The sequence below is a fragment of the Esox lucius genome, chromosome 2, assembly GCF_011004845.1.
Source record: "Esox lucius isolate fEsoLuc1 chromosome 2, fEsoLuc1.pri, whole genome shotgun sequence".
NCBI lineage: Eukaryota > Metazoa > Chordata > Actinopteri > Esociformes > Esocidae > Esox > Esox lucius.
This window is the reverse complement of record NC_047570.1, coordinates 7,046,736-7,070,467: the sequence shown is the minus strand read 5'-3', so window position 1 is coordinate 7,070,467 and position 23,732 is coordinate 7,046,736. Positions and strand designations below refer to the sequence as shown.

General features: G+C 41.0%; 2 protein-coding genes across 4 annotated transcripts; one reads left to right on the top strand and one right to left on the bottom strand.

Annotated features, from left to right (window-relative positions):
* The first annotated feature begins 222 nt into the window (after positions 1 to 222).
* Positions 223 to 10,206, top strand: slc7a6 (solute carrier family 7 member 6). 2 transcript variants are annotated; one of them, XM_010881633.3, is made up of 11 exons: positions 228 to 304; positions 2,541 to 2,588; positions 3,472 to 4,034; positions 4,565 to 4,690; positions 5,261 to 5,405; positions 6,864 to 6,987; positions 7,313 to 7,416; positions 7,908 to 8,004; positions 8,186 to 8,335; positions 8,434 to 8,617; positions 8,802 to 10,206. In XM_010881633.3, exons 3-11 carry the CDS (start codon positions 3,539 to 3,541, stop codon positions 8,867 to 8,869), a joined length of 1,494 nt encoding a protein of 497 aa, XP_010879935.1. In that variant the 5' UTR covers positions 228 to 304; positions 2,541 to 2,588; positions 3,472 to 3,538; the 3' UTR covers positions 8,870 to 10,206. The 2 variants fall into 2 exon arrangements, with proteins under 2 accessions (XP_010879944.1, XP_010879935.1); XM_010881642.3 differs by lacking the exon at positions 2,541 to 2,588 and having other exon boundaries at positions 223 to 304.
* A 34-nt stretch (positions 10,207 to 10,240) lies between these two features.
* Positions 10,241 to 23,708, bottom strand: slc7a6os (solute carrier family 7 member 6 opposite strand). Of its 2 annotated transcripts, none has more exons than XM_034297057.1 (5): positions 23,465 to 23,708; positions 20,449 to 20,772; positions 20,057 to 20,263; positions 17,947 to 18,076; positions 10,241 to 10,772 (listed from the first exon to the last, which is right to left on the bottom strand). In XM_034297057.1, the coding sequence occupies exons 1-5, from the start codon at positions 23,654 to 23,656 to the stop codon at positions 10,663 to 10,665; spliced, it is 963 nt and encodes a 320-aa protein (XP_034152948.1). In that variant the 5' UTR covers positions 23,657 to 23,708; the 3' UTR covers positions 10,241 to 10,662. The 2 variants fall into 2 exon arrangements, with proteins under 2 accessions (XP_034152948.1, XP_010879921.1); XM_010881619.5 differs by having other exon boundaries at positions 17,944 to 18,076; positions 23,465 to 23,707.
* Positions 23,709 to 23,732: the final 24 nt, after the last annotated feature.

Below are 23,732 nucleotides of genomic sequence, written 5' to 3'. Positions count from 1 at the left end.
CAAAGAAATTAAACTGTGGCATAATCACTTAACATGCTCAGTAGTTTTTCTGGGTAGCCAAATTAGACTAATAACGTACAAAATATGTTTTTATGTAAAGTAGTTTAATGGTGGATCTTGCAGGCATAGCAATATATTGGATTTAAATTATAATGGACAATGTGGATTCACGTGACCATTTATTGCCGGCATCACGTGACTGATAATTTGTCTCCTCCGCTGTTTGGCGTGTGTGTATTCGGGATGCCGCTTCGGCCACACATCTTGGCCTGTCGTCAAGAGTGATAACCACGAAACAGAAAAGGTAAGAGCAAATATTCTGTTTTATACCCTACAAATAGTTGTTCTTAATTTCAGTTGACAACATAAATGGCAGGTTTAAAGACTACCTGCCATGTACAGAATGACAAAGGAGGTTGTTATTTCCTGGCAAGAAGATGGAAATATGACTGGAACCTTGTGTTCGCTATGGGGCTGGGAATATTACAGTATAAGGATATTGTTTTAGAAATTGACCATCATCTACCTGATTATGGACCTGATTATCAAATTCGAAGATTTTTTTCTTGATTTCCCTGAAGGTTATTAAAGATCCGAAACATGTTATTGCTATAAATATAACAGTCTTGTCAGTATTTCGCGAAATAATATACCCTTACAAAGCTCCAAACTTATTTGAAAAACAAAAGCCTGACGTTTCGAACATTCTATGACGTGAATCCTACCTTAATATTTTGTTGTATACACCAACTGTTGTATTATATTTTCCCTTATTTTGAACAACCCACAACCATTAAACCGTTGTGTTAATTGAGTATGTGGGGCTGTGTGCTGGGAACGATTTTAGGCCACTTTCCAGCGTCTTACCATACAGTTTCGCAATGATTTTATTAAGGCGCTTAGAAAAAAACAAAATCGCAAGGATGTCGACAGCTGTCATCCAGCCTGCCTGTTAAATCACTGACAACGAGCTCTTTGTCTGAACTTCTCCTGGAAAAAGATCGTTCCAGAAATAAAATCGAGAAACGATTACTAAAAAATATGTATTGCCTATCCTACACTTAATTGGAATACAGTTAGTCTCATTATTTCCTTTCATAAATGGTAATATAAAAAACACTGATGCAGCTACAGCTAAAGATGGATTTAGAATAAAGGTTAAGGATAGGATTTTTAATTAAAGTACATGGGTTGATTTAATCAAATCAAACTATATAGCACATTTCTTACAAAATGCATTTCAAGGTGCTTTTAACAGGTAAAAGTGAAAATAAAAACAGTTAATAAATAATGCTTTGATAAAATGTACAAATTACATGAAAGATATAAATGAAATAAAATGAAAAATAATATAAGAGGTTAAAACAAAAGGGATACATGACTTCATATAATTATGTTAGTAGGCACTGTACCTTTTGGAGGTTAATGACCTTCCATATCATAGATCTACAAACCACCTGCTTGGGACTTTTCCAATAAAGTGTTATCCAATTAATTGATGACTGTAGATGTCAGCCATTATCTAAATGGTTAACCGAGATTATTTAGGTTGAGGTTCTCTACTTGATAAAACCTAGAGAAGCTTTGAATCTAAGATTGCGGGTCGTGTGTGTACTTTGAAGGGTATAATGTTTTTACGTAGTGCCTGTAATGTCGGGAGCGATACAGTATTCTCAACACACCTGAGCCAATTTCTATAGCCACTGATGTTACACAAAGGGCAGACAATTAAAGCTAATTACATGTTTACTCCAGCCTGCATCCATGGACCATGCCTTGTGCATGTTGACTGCCTAGATCTAAACTTGACTTCTTGATTAACCATAGAAAACTATAACAAGGACTCAAATCTTGTGGTATATTAACTTTTTTGTAAATATAAAATAATCATTACTCATGTTTAGGTATAGAACAGTGGTGAGTAAGCCAGCCCGAATAGGACCTTTGATTTCCAGACATTGACTCACAAGTCACAACACTAACTCAGTTCTTTTGCAACAACAACCAGAGCAAAACAACAGCCATCAGATATTGCGGCAGCAAGAAATGTATTTCAAGTGAGAGCATGCGGAGCCGTGGCCAAAAGGAACATATAACTCACAGACCTGACAGACCCGCACAACAACAAAGGATTTGTGTGTCCTATCCAGTGTTCCAGCAGTACTGTTGTGGAATTTTGGCCACCGCTGCTAATAGAATGTAGGGGAAACACTGAATTGGTATTCTTCAGTGGCTGTCAACTACATTCAGATGTGTCAATTAACCACAACTAAGCCCAAAATGAGATTATATTGGAAAATCCAAATTAATTGACAACCTTGGTGATATGGATACTGGTCGCATTGATAATGTCTCATATAACATCGGAAGATTTGGTGTCAGATTTTCTACATTAAGCTATTTTCAGTGGAATTGCTGGTGATTCTTATCTTAAAAAAAAAATCTAAAGCAGGAAGACATAGATTTTTTTGGTGGGGTAAATAAGCAGAGCCCCTTTGCAGACCGGACAGTTCATAAACACAACACCTATTTTGTTCCAGGTTTAAAGGAAGTGATGCTGTGCAGCTAAATTTACATCCATATACCAGGTATGAATTGGAATGCTGGCGCTGCTTTTTTACTCTCAGTGAGCATGCATAGAACATACTGTATCTTAGTTCACTGTCAGTCCCATGCAAATATGGTAACTGGCCTCTATTCATGGAAAAAGCAAGTTGGACTGCACTGTACATTTTTACATTTTACCTCCAACATGATACTTCCTCAGCTAATGCCGTTTCAAAACTAACCGAAGGAGCACACCCAGTAGATGCTCCTCAGCAGACTCCTCACACGCTAAACGGAACTAATCTAAATCAGATTGTTTCACTTGTGTTTCACGGCACCTCCTCTCAGTCATGCATTTCCCACTAACAAGCCTGTTTTGACCTCTCACCTAATTAAATGCACCCATAATGATTTTCAGTGTTTTTGCGTGTCCATTTATCTCAGTTTTAATCATGTATCTTAATGTCTTGATAAGCGGACTGTGCAAGAGTTGGGATAAGAAGGGTAGTATCCAGATATTGACGTTCAGTTGTGTCACAGGTCATTGTACTCACACAATCCGTTGTGCACATTTGTTATGACACATTATTCACATCTTCCACACCCCGGCGGTAGCGGCACTGTAAGCTATTAGAGGCTCATAGCGATATTACCACGAAAAAACAGTAGGTGTGGAGGAGAGGGGAGTTACATTTGACCCTACAACATGTTCAGCGGTTTAGTAGCATAGTCAAACTCGTTTTCCCTCCTGCGCAGGGGTGTAAATTTAGGGGGGGCAGAGGGTTATGATCCCCCAATATTACTGACAGGTCAGTGTGACCCCCCTGGGAAAGAGTGAAAATCCTGGGATTCATTGACCCTCAATATACAATACAAACCGTAGATATACAAACCGTGACCCCCTCACAAATCTTCTTTTCTTAGGACCGGTAGCACCCAGCCAGCGGGTGTCCCCTTCCCAGGCCAGGCCGCAAGACAAGACAGCGCCGTAATGGAGAACCAGGGCGAGACTAGGAAGTTGAACGGGAGCTGCTTGCTCTCCCACGCAACTGTGGATCCGCAGCCGGCCAAAGAAAGTATGCAGATGAAGAAGGAGATCTCTCTGCTCAACGGCGTCAGCCTCATCGTGGGCAACATGATCGGCTCCGGCATCTTCGTGTCTCCGAAGGGCGTGCTCCTCTACAGCGCCTCCTATGGACTGTCACTGGTCATCTGGGCCATTGGCGGATTATTTTCAGTGGTCGGCGCTCTGTGCTATGCGGAGCTGGGCACCACCATCACAAAGTCCGGGGCCAGCTACGCCTATATCCTGGAGTCCTTCGGTCCGTTCATTGCCTTCATACGCCTGTGGACGTCACTGCTCATCATTGAGCCGACCAGCCAGGCCGTCATCGCCATAACGTTTGCCAACTACCTGGTGCAGCCGCTCTTCCCCACTTGCGAGCCGCCCTACTCGGCGGCGCGCCTCATTGCGGCTGCCTGCATATGTGAGTAATCCCTAAACGTTTTGAACTCTTTCAACTCTTCCGCTAATATCTGCCATGAGCAAATAGCCAACTGTAGACTGACAGAAGTAAGTTGAGTCACCTAAATGCTCTGAAACGGTTTGCTCTGTAGGACTTGCTCTTCAAGTTTTTCTTATGGAATTCTAACCCTTTTCCTACTTCAGTAACCCCAGGTAGCTTGATGTTTAGGGGAAGCCAAAACCAAACTCTTAAAGGTTCCATACAATAATGGGTAACACTTTATATGAATAGTCAATCTGCAGATGCTTTATGGACTTTCTACAGATATTCTACAGATATTTCAGTTACTTTAATCTACTAACCTTAAGCTGTGTTACCTTAACACCTTTCGTATACCTTTTCCCTTTCCTTAGCAAGCATTTTATTAGTTTTTTTGATAGTTTGTTGACAGTATAAACATCTGTAGAGCATCGTTTGACTATCTAAATAAAATGTAATCCGATAATGAGGTGTTTTGGAACACTCATGACCCAAGTCTTTTGTTGGCCCAGGTTTGCTGACATTCATTAATTCAGCCTATGTGAAGTGGGGAACCAGGGTGCAGGACGTCTTCACATACGCCAAAGTTCTCGCCCTCATCGTCATCATCATTACAGGCATAGTGAAACTGTGCCAAGGTCAGCAATAACACCGCCGTCAACACTTAAAACATTACCATCGATTCATTTTCAGAAAGGATTTTAATCAATCAATCAATCAAATGTATTTATAAAGCCCTTTTTACAACAGCAGTTGTCACAAAGTGCTTTTACAGAAACACCCGGCCTTAAACCCCAAGGAGCAAACAACAGTAGAGTAGAATTTCAGTGGCTAAGTATAACTCTCTAAAAAGGCCAAAATTTAGGAAGAAACCTAGAGAGGACCCAGGCTCAGAGGGGTGACCAGTCCTCTTCTGGCTGTGCTGGGTGAGATATTAAGAGTCCAATTGGAATCATTTTAAATGCATGTGGGCTAAATCCAGAGTCTATTTAAATTTAGACTAGATCAGAAGTATGACCAGATGGACAAGGACAGGGACAGCAACGGGCCCCTCAAACCAGGTACTCCTCATGTGTGGACCAGGACCTCATGTCCTCCTAAAGTTATAAACGGGAGGAGACTGGGAAAATTCTGAAAATGCATTCCTCAAAGAAAAGATAATCAGGACAGATTGTTTTATAGTAATCTTTTCGTCTGCCTCCTGACAGGATACACTATGAACTTTGAGGCGTCGTTCCAGGGTTCTTCTACAGACCCAGGAGACATTGCCCTGGCCCTGTACTCGGCCCTGTTCTCCTACTCAGGCTGGGACACGCTAAACTTTGTTACCGAGGAGATCAAGAACCCAGAGAGGTACACCTGACTTAACGTACCGAAACTACCATTGTTCACCTGCTTGATTTCCGTGAATTAGTATCGGCCTATGTCAGCCTGTGCTTGAGCCAACTCCTTTGTCAATTCTTATTGTGCGTCAGTGTTTAGCATGACGACAAACTCAACAAAGGTCTGTTCAAGCACAGATTGTTTCTGCAAGGCTTGGACAGTTAGTAACTGGGTTCAGTTTATAATCCGAGGAAGTTAAGATAATGAGGATGTGTGAATGCCGTTGGGAGAATGACAACTGGGGGTTATTATGGGTGGGAATTTTGCTGGCACACAATGACACAATATTATCACAATATCAAAAATGAAAACAATTTTATTTTGTAGGGGATTTTTACGCTGTAAATGTATTAAACAACCAAAAACGATGGTAGGCTGTCTTCGTACCAGAACTCTTGTCTAGTTGGTGTCAAAACCACCCCAGAAATCAACACTTTTCTTCACCAAATTCAGGAAGAAAAATTTGGCGTGAATGTGATACTATAAGCAGAGTGAAAAGCCGACTGATGGCAGTTCATAAATGTATGACAATTGTCTTTTATATTAGGTTTGAGGAAATACTATAGAACAAATGGAAGACATTATGATCCATTCTAGCGTCATGTAACAATGCAGGAAGATTGTTTTGTTATTAAAAATAATACACAGAAATGTGAAAAATGTTGACGTTATTTTCGACATATCGCCAAGCCTTAATAAGAAAATGGCACGAGCCATGGCAAAATGTGTAGAACTGCTTGCAGGAAATTGGCTTTCAAACAACAATTTCTCTTTGCTCTATAGAAAAATCCAAGAGGAGGGCCAATAATATGTTTGGTTGGAGACTGCCCCCCACACAGCCAACATCGCCACTGCTTATTATGATTATGCACTTGGATGTCCTTTTTCATTTGAACATGGGAAATATTCAAGAACAAAATAATCTGTAGATTATTAATATAATAATATCAAATCCTAAGTGGTAACATCCAGTTGATGCAGATACAAAATAAAAGTTGTGATACTTAAAATGAACTGACTACCTTCTAAAAGAAAAGATTATCCCCCCAAAATATACTTGGTTATTTTTAGTCCACTGTTTATATAGACTCAAAAATGTTTTGAATAATAGCCATCATGCCATTCTCAAATTACAGAAAGACAGCTGGTGTTACACAAAATGCACAACTATATTGTACCATGTTATGTATCTCACCAGCTTTTTTATTTCAAAAGTACTTTACATGGAAAACATAATTGCTTAAATGTCAAACATTTTGGGTCTGTATTCTATCAACAGTAGACTCATACAGCAAAAACAAAACTGTAGTTTTGGGATGAATCTTTCTTCTGACACCATTCTGCACTCTAGTCTAAGCTAGTAAACCCTGAAGGGGGTATATACCAATTAGAGTGCTAAACTGTATGAACGGTACCCTGTTTCCATAGGAACCTGCCTCTGTCCATTGCCATCTCCATGCCCATTGTCACAATAATTTACATCCTGACTAATGTGGCTTACTACTCCGTTCTGGACATGAGTGCCATCCTTGACAGCGATGCCGTGGCTGTGGTGAGTTTAGAATGAAGACCTCTTAATTTACATTGTATTTAGTTTATCCAGCTAATAGGACGTTTTTTAGAGTAGATTATTTATTCCTCAGATTTCATGGATGTGTTAGACAGGAATTATATAGTGCTGATACACACAATGCCACATGTTGAAGCTACGATGTGATTAATGCCCTTGATAGGTTTTCATACATTTAGATACACCATAGTTCTCTTTTTAGGTTGACGTTTCTGGCCCAAAGTTGATAGTCAACATGTTAATTTTGAGTCAGATGCAACAAACGTTCCTAGACTGTATAAAAACCCTCCATGCTTGTGGTCTGTAGACGTTTGCAGACCACACTCTGGGAGTGATGAGTTGGACCATCCCCCTCGCCGTAGCTCTGTCCTGTTACGGAGGGCTCAACGCGTCTATCATCGCTGCGTCCCGGTGAGCACACACAGAACGCCATAAACAAACTTCAACGTTTTGCTGTCGAGTGTAAGGCCTGTCTCCATGTTTTATTTCTGGGACGTATCACAGATCATGATCCACCCCAGTGGTTTATATAGGGATCTTCTGTAGTAAACACCATCTGGAGTTACTTTGGTAATGGCTATTTCCACAGCGTGGTCCTTCTCTTAAAAAGCCATTCTGTTGTCGGAAGCAGAACCGCATTAGATTCCTGAGTAATAGTAGATCTTATTGTACGTAGTGTTTGGTTTCTACAAACAGGAACATAACTGAACAATGTTGTGCGCATTTCAGTCAGACATTGTTATTGCGTGTTTGATTGTGTGTGATATGTTATATTTTTTTAACGTTATTGCCTCTCCATTTTAATATGCTTTTCCTTAATAATGATAAGAACAATGTTGAGCCCAGGGCCTGTACACACTATATGTTTGTCAACAACTATGTGACACTGCCGCTGTTGCCAGGCTGTTCTTTGTGGGAGCACGTGAAGGTCACCTCCCGGACGCCTTATCAATGATTCACGTGGAGCGGTATACCCCGGTTCCCGCCCTGCTCTTCAATGTAAGCACCCCCCCACCCTTCTGTAATTTACGTTGACATAATACTGCCAGCACTGACACCTGGTGTACAGACCTGCCCATTGCAGCATCCTCACTGTCACAAGTGAACGAAGCCTACGTGCTGTCTCCCCTGCCGGTAAGTTGTACAAAATGCCTGTGTTGATGAGTGTTTTTCTCTCCAGTGTGCTATGGCCCTAGTCTACCTTACTGTGGAGGATGTCTTCCAGCTGATCAACTACTACAGTTTCAGCTACTGGTTCTTCATGGGTCTGTCTATTGCCGGGCAGATATACCTACGCTGGAAGGAACCAGACAGACCCAGACCACTGAAGGTGAGATGACTTATCTGTGAACCAATGTGTATGCTGTCAATTAATAAAATGTAAAAAGGCAACTATGCCCCCCCCCTCCTTTTTTCCCCTCTTTACAGCTGACCCTGTTGTACCCCATCATCTTCTGTTGCTGCACTTTGTTCCTAGTGGCTGTGCCATTGTACAGTGACACCATCAACTCTCTCATTGGCATCGCCATTGCCCTCTCTGGGGTACCAGTTTATTTCCTGGGCATCCATCTGCCTGAATCCAAACGGCCCCCTTACATTACCAAGTTTCTACGTGAGTTATTGTCTCTCAATAATACCCTTTCCCTAGGTTGGTTCCAGTTAACTGATTATATTTCTGTCTTTGGAAAATGTTTGACCATTTGCTTTGAAAGAGGGTGACTCTTTCAAAGAGACTGCCAAAAGAATATGTTTTCCAGCAGCAAATGACTCACATTTTTTTCCTCTCCTGTGTTTAGGTTCTTTTACACGCTTCACCCAGCTCACCTGTTTCTGCGTGCTCACAGAGATGGACACCAGCGATTAAAACACAACCCACCCCCATAACCACATACATTCCTCACCATGTTACCCAAGGCTTTTTTCACAGACACAAGGGATCAGGAAATGTACCTGTGGCAGAAAAAAGGGATTATTTCAACACATTTTACACAACAGTCTACACCATCTGTATATTTTACGAGTCGGGAAATATGTGCACGAACTGACACTTACTGAGATGTTAGTCCGGACTGTAACTTCTGCCTGATGGTTTATGTGAAGCTAAGAATTTGGCAAGGACAGACAATGAATCCAAGGTCAACAGACCAGCGACCTTGTCATCAGACTTGTTGTTCAACAGAGTTCAGAGTGATAGACCACATTATCTGGTCAGTTTCTAGTGTCGTCACCCTCCCACATCTGCTGACTGATCTACTTTACTAGACTAGTTTATGTGCAGAGGGGAAGAAAGCCGCATCAGGGAAGTTTGAAGTGGCCTTTCTCAAGGGCATGGGATCCATTTAAAGTGGAACTACTGCTCTTCAGCGTTGGGTTCATTTAAACCTAGATGTTGGACAACACATTGTTCTATTATTACAAATGGTATTATTTATACACTTACATTTGCTGCCTTGTTAATATGCAGTGCCTGTCAGTGATATGGCACCATTAGGTCTGTTTCCCAAAGGGACAAACAGGTTTTTATTGTTAAATTTTATGTGAGGCGAACGTCTGTGTCCATTGGAGTTTATGGATGATTGTTTATTGGTTATGGTTTATTGGAAAAAGGGGAACAAGACTGTCTGCTGTTGTGTGATTTTTCAATGTAGCGGTCTTCTCATCCTTATTAACGGTGTTACTTCAGTTCAACAATGTTCATTTCCCAATCATTTGCAGATTGAAAGATAATTTAGCATCATCTATACAGTCTGATGTAACAGTATTCATCCAAACATGCCTTTTCTTTAACGGGGCCGGACCTCAAATGTCTGTCATAACAGTATAACCCTAAAACCCAATCAAACCCACGGAGAGGATTTTTATGTATTGTGCGGTCAGGGAAATTTGCAATAGCCAGTTAAATGCTGTCATCTCTGCAATGGCAAATTATCCTCTAAAAGCCATTTTGTCACAGATGAGGCCGTAACAGTACAGGTTAAGTATGGACCTACTGAGGCAGCAACCACTACACAAATGTTTACTTTATTGTACCGTGCAAAGGATCTCCTGGGCCAGCCTTACATGAAGCCAGAATAAGGACATACACAGTAAATAAGAAAGATGCTGTAACTTCTAATTCTAGCTCCATGAAATGCCCAATAGAAATGTGGCTATTAAAATTAATTTATTGTATAGATTTATCAATAAAAATGTTTAAAACAGGTTGCAGTATGGTTTAATTACTCCAATTACACAATTTCTTTGGAAGTTTTACATTTATTGAAAGCTTTATTTTATACACATCTACATATTTACAAAAGGGAATTCAAAGTTAATCTTTCATCTCTCACACGTCAACAGTACGATATTCATGTGACGGGGGAATGTAGAACCAAACGTATTGTAAAGAAAAAAAACGCCCCACACTTTCCGATGCAGTCACTACCATACGCTTACACGTACATACTACCATGCACAAAAGGCAAAGACCCAAAGGCAAACACACAGTCCCAAACCATCTCACTAACATACAAGTGTAACAACAAGAAGCACACGAAAGCATACCACACGTATGTGCAACATATCTACCAAAAGTGTTTGAACAAAACACTCACAAATTCACTCCAACACTTGCACAGTTAAAAAAAAAACACATTCACGGATGGTTGGAGCTGAAGCTCAGTCAGAGTCATCCTTGTCTCCACCGTCATCATCCAACTCCTGCATCACCTCGCTTTGGTACCGGTCCCAGGACCTGCGACTGTATGAGTGCTCTTCTTCCCAGTAGCCTTAGGAAAAAGGAAGTCCCAGTTAGATTTGGAGGGGTAGAAACATCAATCCTGAATGTGGGAGTTTTGATAATCCTTATTTTAAAAAGGGATGGACTTTTTGGCAATGAAGTCAATTTACTGCACACTCAGAAAACTTGTAGAACTATTTAAGAAATGTGCTTAAGACATGCACTAGGTTGCCCTTGATAAATGACAAATGTAAAACTCAAGCCTCTGTTCTACCTTTGGTAGGACACTGATTGAAGTAAATTAAATATTTATTGGATGCTTTCATCCAGAGTGACAGTAGGGAGGGTAAACATTCATAACACTAACTCACCCACAACCATCTTTTACCAACTGTGCTACACAGGCCCAGTGGCTTTATAAGACAGATATCAGGTCACTTTAGGAATTAAGATCAATGCAATAAACTCATATACATGAAGGAACTATTGCAGCTACAAGTCATGGTTCATAATGTCATTGATGACAGAAACATGTCAATAGAAATCAATCGTCAGTGTCAGCAAATTTGGCACCAGATATGACTAATAGCAATGACAAAATGTGTAGCTGTGGTACTTCCCTTGCCACACTGAAAACAGAGCGGAGCTCGATATGTGGGAACAAGTGAAGCTGGGTGTTATTGGCTCCTGGCATGCTACCCTCTTGATTTACACAGACTGTATGAGAGTGGTTCCAAAAAATCATTTTGCCAATATTAAATATAGGCAAAATTATTGTTTCTCATATTGACCAACATGAGAAACTACCCCTGTCAACATGATAGAGGTCATTGGCCCAGCAGCAAAGGATACAACTTATGTTGGTAAATTGTAACAGCATACAGCCATCCTGAGGCACATGCTCTGGAATTTTAAAACAACCAAACCATTGGATAAACAGGTAAACTATACTTCAAATTCTAACAGCACAAATAAATTGGATGTCCTGTGTCTTAAACGAAGTAGAGGAAAGAAACACTTTAGAAGTGAATTATGTATGCATGCTTGTTACTGGCAGGGCGGGCCATTTGCAGTGAATGTTAGCTGGCTAGCTTTTTGTATTACAAAGCTCAAAACAATTAAGAGAACATAATCACTGTATAACACCATGTCACTTAAACTTCAGGGATGTCAATCTATGCAATTAGGAAGCATAAGCGATTGTAAATCAATGGCACCTGTTTTGGTGCAAATGGAAAAGTTACAATAGGTGCACTGGAGAAGCAACAGCAAGACAACCCCGACAAAGGGAATGGTTTTGCAGGTGGTGGCCAAAAACTATTGCTCTCTCCTTATCCTTCCTGACTGATTCTTCTCTAGTTTTGCTAGTGTCCTTGTCACTACTGGTAGCATGAGGCAGTACCTACAGCCCATTCAGGTTACACAGGTAGTCCAACTCCTCCAGGATGGCACATCCATACGTGATGTCACAAGGTTTGCTGTGTTTGACGTCTCAAGAGCATGGAGGAGATACCAGGAGAATGGGCTGTTACACATGGAGAGCTGGACAGGGCCGTAGAAGGGCCACAACCCAGCAACAGGACCTCCTCCATTGTGTGAGGAGGAAGAGGAGGAGCACTGCCAGAGCCCTACAAACTGACCTCCAGTGGGCTACTGGTGTGTATGTTTCTGATCAAACTGTCAGAAAGAATCCATGAGGCTGGCACGTCACATCTTTAGTGAGACCTGTGCTCACAGCCCATCACCATGCAGCTCAATTGGCATTCACCAGAGAATTGGCAGGTCTGCCATTGGCGCCCTGTTCGCTTCAATCAATCAAATTTATTTATAAAGCCCTTTTTACAACAGCAGTTGTCACAAAGGGCTTTACAGAGACACCCGGCCTTAAACCCCAAGGAGCAAACAACAGTAGTGTGGAATTTCAGTGGCTAGGAAAAACTCCCTAAGAAGGTTGAATTTTAGGAAGAAACCTAGAGAGGATCCAGGCTCAGAGGGGTGACCAGTCCTCTTCTGGCTGTGCCGGGTGAAATATTAAGAGTCCAATTGGAATAATAAATACATTTCTCTGGGCTAAATCCAGAGTCTATTTGATTTTAGACTAGGTCAGAAGTATGGAAAAGGTGGACAAGGATAGGGACAGCAACGGGCCCCCCAAACCAGGTAATCCGCAGGTGTGGACCAGGACCTCATCTCCTCCTAAAATTTTAAACTGGAGGAGACTGAGAAAAGTTAGAAGTGCATTCCTCATATCCCCTAGCACAATAATATAGCAGCGTAACACCTTGGAACTGAGATGGGGGGGTCCGGTGACACTGTGGCCCTACCCGGGGGAGGCCCCGGACAGGTCCCAACAGGCAGGAAAATCAATCCACCCACATTGCCAGGCATCAACCAAAGGGACACCCACCAACCGCAACCCCCCTGAATGAGGGCCGAGTATTGCAAGCAGCGTACAGCCGAATTGCACAAGTGCGCAACAGAGAGTCAACAACAAGCCAGTGACTCTTCCCCCGAAAGGCATTGGAGGGAGGGCATCCCAGTGGCGACGAGAGCCCACCTGGCAAGACAGCAAGGGTGGACAGTATCAAGCCTACTGGTCACCTTCACGCCCCCGGGTCAGGCTACACCTAATTATAAACCGTGCTGTAGAGATGAGTTTTTAGTAGACACTTGAAAGTTTGCACTGAGTTTGCATTTCTAACCGTAATTGGCAGATCATTCCACAAGAGTGGAGCTCTATGAGAAAAGGCCCTGCCGCCAGCTGTTTGTTTAGAAATTCTAGGTACAATTAAAAGGCCTCCATTTTGCGATCTAAGGTTACGTGTAGGTATGTATGGCTGGATCATTTCAGCAAGGTAAGTAGGAGCAAGTCCATGTATTGATTTATAGGTTAAGAGTAAAACCTTAAAATCAGCCCTAACCCTAACAGGCAGCCAGTGTAAGGACGCTAGGACAGGAGTAATGTGTTCACATTTTTTTGTTCTAGTTAGGATTCTAGCAGCCGTGTGCAGCACTAATTGAAGTTTATTTATGAATTTGTCTGGATAACCAGAGAGAAGAGCATTGCAGTAATCTAGTCTAGAAGTAACAAAAGCATGGATAAATTTCTCTGCATCAGTTTTTGATAGAAAGTTTCTAATTTTTGCAATGTTTCGAAGATGAAAATAAGCAACTCTTGAGACATATTTTATATGTTCTTCAAAGGAGAGGTCAGGGTCAAGGGTAATGCCAAGGTCTTTTACAGTTTTTTGGGATACGACCATGCAGCCGTCGAGGTTCACAGTGAGATCTGCTAACAACGCTCTTTGTTTTTTGGGTCCTAAAACGAGCATTTCTGTTTTATTAGAGTTTAAGAGCAAGAAATTCTGTCATCCACTTCCTAATATCTGAAACGGTTGCTTCCAAAGTAGCTAATTTAGGGGCTTCTCCATGCTTCATTGAAATATATAACTGTGTCATCAGCATAACAGTGAAAGTTAATATTGTGATTTCAGATTACATCGCCCAGAGGGAGCATATATAGTGAGAACAATAATGGGCCCAGAACCGAGCCTTGAGGAACTCCAAAGCATACCTTTGACTTGTCAGAGGATATGCCATCCACACTAAGAAACTGATATCTTTAAGATAAATAAGATTTAAACCAGGCTAGAACAGGTCCACGTAGCCCAATATGGGTTTCCAGTCTCTCTAAGAGAAGGGAGTAATCAATAGTGTCAAAAGCAGCACTAAGATCAAGAAGCAACAGGACGGCTGCGGAACCTTTGTCTGAGGCCATTAGAAGGTCATTTGTTACCTTCACGAGTGCAGTCTCAGTACTATGATGGGATCTGAAATCGGACTGGAGTATTTCATAAATGTTATTTGTCTTTAGGATGGCATTCAGTTGTTGGGAAACACATTTTTCTAAGATTTTTGAGAGGAACGGGAGGTTCGATATTATATAATTGTTTAATATGTCGGGATCCAGATTCCATTATTTTAGAAGAGGCTTCATTTCCGCTATTTTTAGTGAGTTTGGTACGCATCCGGAGGAAAGGGAGCAATTTATTATATTCAGCATTGGCTGACCTAGCACAGGAAATAGCTCCTTAAGTAATTTTGTTGGAATCGGGTCTAGCTGAGAGTTTGTGGGTTTAGAACTCATTACAGTTTTGGTAATGTGTCGAGCGATACGGTATCAAAAAATTCAAGTGTCCCCATTGACACCTGATCAGGGAGGTTCAGGAAATATTTTGGACAACTGAGATTTTGAGGACCATAACTATTTAAGGAGTCAGTTATTTGTTTTCTAATGGTGACGATCTTTTCATCAAAGTAGTTCATGTATTCATTACAACTAAAGTGAAGACCCACTTCACTTGCTAAGCTTTGCTTTTTTGTTAACTTTGCAACTGTATCAAAGAGAAATTTTTGATTGTTTTTGTTCGCCTCAATCAGGTTGGAGAAATAAGCTGATCGAGCAGACGTGAGTGATTTTCGGTATTGTAGTGTACTGTCTATCCAGGCTAGTCTAAATACTTCCAACTTGGTGGAGCGCCACTTTCACTCCAATTTTCTGGAGGCTTGCTTAAGTGCTCTAGTATTGTCTGTGTACCAGGGAGCAAGTTTCTTGTTGCAGGCTTCACAGATGAGCACGTTCACACTGAGCACAAGTGACATAAGTGAAAGAGCCTGGACACGCCATGGTGAATGCTAACATCATCCAGCATGACAGGTTTGGCGGTGGGTCAGTGATGGTCTGGGGAGGCATATACTTGGAGGGTCGAACAGAACTCCATGTGCGAGCCAACGGTGCCCTGAATGCTGTTAGGTACCAGGATGAAATCCACAGACCAATCGTCAGAACTTACGCAGGTGCAGTGGGCCCTGGGTTGCTTTTGGTGCAGGACAATGCCTGGCCTCATGTGGCCAGAGGGTGTAGGCAGTTCCTGGATGACGAAAAATAGATGCCTCTGACTGGCCCTCACGTTCCCCAGACCTCAATCTAATTGAGAACATCTGGGACATTATGTATCAGTGCATCCAACGCCACAAAGTAGCTCCACAGACAGTCCAGGAATGGGAGCAGATCTACCAGGACATCATCCGCCGTCTCATAAGGAGCATGCCCAGATGTGTTGTAAGTGCATATAGGCATGTTGGGGCCATACACTACGGAGTCACATTATGAGTTGCCGTGATGAAATTCACACAAGTTGGAACAATCTTGTTACATAATTTTGTTCAATGAATAACACAATGTACACTAAAGATTTTTATCTTTTGTTTGAGATCTGATTTAAATGTTCCCTTAATTTTGTTGGGCAGTGTATTAAGTGGCTAGCACTGGCTAGACTGGAGTGCAGTTGGAAAAACCATTAAGTGCTATGATGAAACTGGCTCTCATGAGGAATGCCGCAGGAAAGGAAGACCCAGAGTTACATCTGCTGTAGAGAATAAGTTCATTAGTTACCAGCCACCGAAATTGGCAATTAAATGCACGAGATCGCAGACGGAATATATGCTTCACAGGGTTCAAGTAACAGGCATCTCAGCATTAACTGTTCAGAGGAGACTGTGTGAATAGGACTTTATGGTTGAATTGCTGCAAAGACACCTACTGAAAGACACCAATAAGAACAAAAAACCTGCTTGGACTAAGAAACACGAAGACATAGACATAAGACCAGTGAAAATCTTTCCTTTGGTCTGATTCCAAATTTGAGATTTTTGGTTCAGACGGCTGTATATTTATGAGTCACAGAGTGGGTAAACAGATGATCTCTGCACGTGTGGTTCCCACCGGAGGTAGTGTGATGCTTTGGGGGTGCTTTGCTGGTGACACTGTTTGGGATTTATTTAAAATTCAAGGCACACTGAACAAATACAGCTACCACAGCATTCTGAAGTGATAAGCCATCCAATCTGGTTTGCACTTAGTGTGACTATCATTTGTTTTTTAACAGGACAATGACCCCAAACACCTCCAGGCTGTGTCTGGGATATCTGACCAAGAAGGACAGTGATGGTGCTGTATCATATGACCTGGCCTCCACAATCACCTGACCTCAACTCATTTGAGATGGTTTGTGAAGGAAAAGCAGCCAACATGTACTCAGGATGGGAACTCCAAGACTGTAGGAATATCATTCCAGGTGACAACCTCATGAAAGGAATGCTAAGAGTGGGCAAAGCTGTTATCAAGGTAATGTGTAGCTACTCTAAGAATTGAAAATATAAATTCTAAACACTTTGGGTTACTACATGATTCAAAGTGTTATTTTATCGTTTTGTTGTCTTTACTATTATTCAACATGTGGAAAATAGTAAAAGAAATACCATTAAATGAGTAGGCCAAGTATGTCCAAATTCTTGACTGGTACTGTAAGTTTTGCTTTCAAGCCAAATGGCAAAACAGGTATAATGGATTTGCCATCCCCTTTCACCATGAGGCACACAGGGCTGTGTCCAGGAATTAAAATCAATAGCAGTGTTTAAGAACCTCTGTGCAAAACAACAATGTTATCATGCTGTAGAGAGGATCTACAAAGCTCCACAGTGCATTAGACATGGGAAATCCTTTACGGATATTAAATATCAATAAACCACAAAAAGTGAGGAAATCAAGCCTTACAACTTGCCAATATCAAAATAGAAATATGTGAATTAAACATTCTCCAGATCTAAAACACACAAGGCCTTCAAATAAAATACACAAAAACATGATTAAAAAAGAGGTAGACAGCAAAATAAAATTCTACACATGCCTTTTAAAATCCTGTGCTGGATTCACCATCTCAGAGGTTGCTTCACAAGCATTACATCATGTAATGCGGGTATATCTAGATCTATTTGGGTGGAGCTCTGTGTCAATAACAGCGCTTCTGTTTGGTTTAGCCAGGCAAGCTGTTAGACAAGTGTGCATGAAAAACTGTGACGCAGATAAGTATAAATGGTAAAATAAATGCTAAATTGGAACTATGCATAAAATCAGTAGATGACAAATCTTTTACCAGTAAGGTCACTTACTGGTAATAGTCATCCCCTAAAAGGCCAATTTAAAATTCTTCTTTTTCCAGGCTTATACGCACAATAGACTGGGGGACAAGGTTATGTATATTCTGAACTTGGCAGATTAAAATAGCTCCTTTCAGGTGTTATTTAGGAACTAGATGGGTCAATGTGACTTAAATCATGTACATGCCGTTTGTTTAATTAAACAGTACTATTAAGCCTACCACCATAGCGCTCCTCTCGGTCGCTGCCGTCATCACTGTCTTCATCTGGGTAGTCATTCCTCCAGTTCCCCTCTTCATTCTCATCATCTTCATCCTCATACACGTCTTCCTCATTCACCACCAAGTCAGGCACCTGGAAATCCAAGACATAAAAATTATTCCTCAGGCACCAGTTTATTTTAGTTCAATATTAATTTGGTCAGTTATTTAGAAATGATGCAAGTGAAGGCTGATTACAAAAACAATGAACCTATTAAATGAATTTATGGCATTGGTTATACTGGATGTTTGGGGTGACTATTCGAATAAAAACATTAGTGTGCTTGTTTTGCATTGGGTTCTGACACAGCAAAAACCTCATAGAACAAAATATATCAGGCCACATTCAAAGGCGGTTGAACACCAGACATGTTGACTCAAGGTTGTGCAGCATGTGTGTGAAGGATCCAATCAGATGTCTGGTGTCCCTTGTTGAAAGTGTTTTTTGGCATTATGTTATTGCTTGCTACTGACTTTCTGAAGAACACGTGGTAGCAAACAAATTTACTTTTGCAGAAAAGTTAACAACATAAATTTTCAAGGTTGTGCATTAGTTTCAGGATTCAGAAGGGTACTTCCACTTTGATTTCTAACATTGAAAGTCCTTGAGAAAGATTCTTGGCAGGTTTCTATATGTTGTAAATGAACAGGTCTATTACGATTCAAGTTACTTATATTATTTAATTACAAAAAAATCATTGATAAGAATTTAGTGCCCAGAGGCATCTATTCACCATGGCAATGAAGCCAGAGAACATTTCCAGAGGCCCTGTAAGAAAAACGTTTGTGAGTCTTTCACACTAAATGCACAACCTTGTTTTTCTGCCACTACTGCAAAACTGCATGCATTATCGATTCGGGGGAAAAAAAATTCACAGCCCCATCCAATCAGAAAGGGAGTGGATCATGTAACGTTAGTGGAGTTGACTAGTTACAATGGTGAAGTTTCTCTCATTCACGTTAGTGATCGGAGTTTGGCAGACTTGAAAATGCTGTCTCCAGTCAGCATGACAGGATATAAACTTCAGCTCATGGAGCTGACTAAAAGTACTAGATAATGATTTTTTTTATTGCATTTGGTGTATCAAGTTGGTCTCAAGGTTTTAATTGGGAAACAATGTCAGCACCTTCTATATATAAAATATGCAATTAAGTTTTAAAATAACATGGCTCTAGTGACTTGGATTAGTGACTCAATCACATTCTCATTATCTAGAAATGCCCTCATGCCAGCAGTGAGAGTCCTTATTCAAACAATTACAAATAACAGTATTATGGTCTCAAATCAGTTAAAGAAAATAAAATGTTAACCAAATTGAAATGTAAAAAAATCTGTTTTATACAAGAAACTATTTTTTTTAATTATTGAGATGGCTACGTGTGTAGCCTAATGATTATCACTGACCTTACAAAAAGGGAACCAATTCCAACTAAATGCCAAGTGATCTGATTATGCATTTATAATGATGAGTCAAGCTTTTCTTCACAACATCACTACTAAAGGTTTGGCTGATGTAACATGGTTTACTTTCTCAGGGAACAGTGTCAGAGACAAATTCATGCAAAGAGCTAGGCCATATTTAACTCAGCAAGCACAGATTCTGGTGAGAATGTTTCAAACATGACCACCAACACACCTGCGCCCAATTTCAATGGTGGATGATGAGATTTGAAAAATCCCCAAGATGTTACAACTAAGTGTATGTGAGCAGTTTATGTTGCAAAGGCTGTGACCTACCTTCAGTTTAAAAAAAGCAGTGTTTTCTGAATAACTTAATCATCAGAATAACTGAGAGTCACTAAATGGTCATTAGTGACAAAGTTAAAAGAAATAGACATGCACACTAACACGTTGTTACTATAACGAAAACAACCACGTCACCAAAGGACTGCTGTCTGAAAACAAATCCGGTTTGGACACCCGCAATTTGAAGTTTGGACAGTCAGTATTACTGAACCAATTAGAAAAACATGGATTTGAGGAAAATAACCTGTAGACTAAGTTAGCTGCCTGGTTGTGAATAGTCATTGTGTATCATGCATGGAATGGGGACTACTGTGTCCTGATCCGTACCAGCTCTCCCTCATCAGAGTATGGCCTGACAGACAGGATGTCCTGGATCCAGCCGGCAGTGACTGTTTCCTGGTAGTAAAGGTCATACACATAATCGTCCTCCTGTTCGCGGTGCTCAATACCCAAGCCCTCTCCAGACACACTCAGTTTCTCACGGATCATCTTCATCGAATTACACAGGATAGTCTCTGGGTCAGGGGTCAGCGTCTATGAAACAGAGGGCAGAGTCACAATGAGCATCAGTTCATCCCTATCACAGGGATCATGTCATAGGTAGTCTATAGTCTTGCTAGACAGATGTGACATATGGGAAGGGTAGGCTTTTATTGATTTACATAGAAAATCCTGGTTAAGATGACCATCTTTATAATGTGAGCCCAGCTCACACTTACCTTGCTAGGAGCTTGGTCCTGGTCCCCATCTTCCTGGATAATGTCAAACACCTGAACTTCACCCAGGCTCCAGATATCTTTACAAGACTCCTCATCTCTTTCCCCTCGCTCTGTGGATTCTGGCTGTTCCGAATCAGGTAGTTCTACAGGCAACCCTGCACGATGGCTGGAAAGGATCCTGTATCGCTCCTCCCGTCTGGTGCTCCACTTGGCGCTCCGTAAATCTCCCACAATCCTCTGGGCGCTGCCGGCAGAGGGGCGAAGGGCGTGGGCCATCCGGGGCCGAGCAAGTGCTTCACGAACCTGTGTTTGGACTGGGGCATCCTTAGAAAAGAAAGATTAGGGAGGCATTAAACAAAGTGGTGACGGGTTTTTCACTAATGAAACACCCTTTTAACATGTTTTGTTTCTGGGGAACCAGAAACTGCTCTTTTTGAATCGCAATTGATGGAAAAAAATGAATTAATTTTATTATTTTCAGAGAAGTTATTCACAAATAAATTACAAATCTGCATTGCAGAAACAAATGATGAGAGTGCATTTGTGATCAAAATGACAAAAGCTAAGGAAGATAATCAACAGGAGAAAGTACTGTATAATTTGGTTCTGCCTAGTTTTTAATGTTGTAGTTAACTATATTATTGAGCTATGCTAGCACACCCAACAATTGTAGCTTGCTTTAAAGCCGCCATGTTCTGCTGCATCAATTAACAAAAGGGCTAATTAATCTCAGTCAGTGGCAATTTTGCTAGATCTATTGGCTTATGATGTAAACTAAATTTGCTAGCTAAATGTGTAATAAACATCAATCAGTAACAACTCAGACTACATGTGACTGTATACTTCTGACTTGGGGAGCCTGGGAGGGAAAAATGTCACTTGTAAACCACTATCTATGCCATTAGGTGAACAGGGGAAAGCCAGGTGCTTTACTGGTCAAATAATCCTAATTTCTATATTTTCCCAGGACTAAAATGAACACCAGCCATGTTCTTCATTGGTGGATCCCATGTTTAATTCATCTGGCCAGCTTTGTTGTCACACACATGAAAGGAAGTGCCATAATTTTTTGCATCCAAAATAAATACTATATGCAAATATGCTTTACAACACAAATATCCCATACCATATTACTGTAATTAAAACACATACCTCAGTATTATTATTTGACCACAAATGGCAATGACAGCAACAGCTGTAGCTTATCAGCAGTAAAGTCATTTTTATTCTTTAGCGGAAGAATGAACAACTTACATGCTTTTAAAATTCTAGTTCTTGTATTAAACTGCAACTGTTAGCAAATACATCAGTTTACTGCACGTGTCGTCACATGCAAAGTTTGTTCATCACTGGAGTAATCCCCAACCCTTAAGAGGCAGCAAGAAAATTCTCTCATCTGTAATATTTGAATTTAAGAAAGAAAATAAATGAAGCGTTATATCATGGTCCTTTTCACTAGAACGATATTAAATTATACTGCATTCCCATCTGTTGCGTGTTATGGTGTAATCAGGGAGATTTTCTTTTTTAAATTGGCATGCCCTGATGGTAGAGCAATAGCTTAGTTTGAGAACATGATTTCAATTTCAATTATGAACTTTGGCAAATTGCAGGTATAGAGTTGTTGGAGTTCACACATTATTGTTTTGAAATAGACATCTCAGACTTTCAATGTAGTAATTGCATTAATATCATGTTAGACACTGTGGTAATCAGGTAGATTATTACTTCAGTGTAAGAACTACACAGGCTTAAATGCAAGCAGCCCTATGAGGGTGTGAAACATTACAAATTCACAGCATTCTTTTTCCATAAGTTCTAATTAATGGATAATCTTCACAGGTGCACTACTTAAGATTATTGCATCTTCAGCTCAAAGACATTAACCTGCTTCTTCTGTCCAATTAGCAGGTCAATCCACCTCTACTGTTCCCACTGCTGGTGAGTTTCCATAAAAATTCACATCCAGTGGTTTTCTTGTCATGTTTCTGTGTTATATTGGCCATATAGCACCACCCCTAATGTGCCTTATTGCCATAATCAACTGGTTACCCATGTAGGTCAAGCAGTAAAATGTGATGTCATGCAGGGCCAGCCCTAGTGTTTTGGGGGCCCTAAGAAAAATTTGATTTGGGGGCCCCCTCTTCCCTATTGGTCCCGGGCACACTAGCATACTGGGGCCCCCTACCTAAGCGTTTGACTATATTGCCTATGCCTCAAGCCGGCCTTGATGTCATGCATGTTGCCAATATACCACAGTTAAGCACTGTTCAGTCACCCTTCCCAAACATTTAATGTTGTTAGATTTTCTTGGGCAGTTTATTGTCCATTTTAACCCCCTCTGTGTTGAAATCATGGGGCCATATCAGGTTTAGCCAATTGAGTGCAAAGTTTTGGTGTATACAGCTAAGTAATGTAAAGTAGCCAAACAAATTACTAGTCCCTACAGGAAGAAATATAGTAATTTTAAGTTACTGCTGGAGTAAGGAGTAATATGTATTATTACTTTTGAATAACAACCCATACACGGTTTTGACATAAAACCTTACTGGCTTGAGGGGCCCCCCCCAAATCAAATTCAGCTTAGAAAAAAATATTTAACCGGCCCCGGCAGCTAGTTAATATTGTCCCATAATGTCTTGACTTGAAAGGCCCCGTGCGCTAAACGCAGGTTGTGGTAGTTACACCTGACCATGCAGTTACGAAGTTATTATGTAGGTACTTTACTAAATACATAGCTGTATCTGTGTTCTTAGCCAGCTAGCTAGCTAGATAGATAATCAACACAAAGCGCACTAGCCAGCTGGCAAGCACTACTAGTCTGACTTGTTGAGTTGGATGTAAATAACATTTTATCTAGACAAGGCCCTGGCTAATCGACATACATAGCACATATTTAGTTGGGACGACAGAAACTATCCAATCAGTCAAACAAAAGCAGATAATGCGTGATATGAACAGCTACAGCCGTGCATCCAGCGACCACTGGTCTCCGTGGTTTGACAGCGGCCCATACCTGTGATGCTACCGTCGCCACGAGTTTGAAAACGGAATTCTCAACCTCTGCTTCATTGGGCTCAGGCACAGTTTCCCCTGCGGACTGGGATGTGTTCTCCGGTCTAATACGTTTACAGGCGAGCAGTAAAGCATCGGCAGGGTCTGTTCCTCTCTTTCTTTTCACCCGAAGGATAGTGGTGCTTGGATCCATAGCTGCTAATGCTCCAGCTAGCTAGCTCTACGTATATAGCTAGCTAGCTAATGCAATCGCACTTGCAAGACAGAAG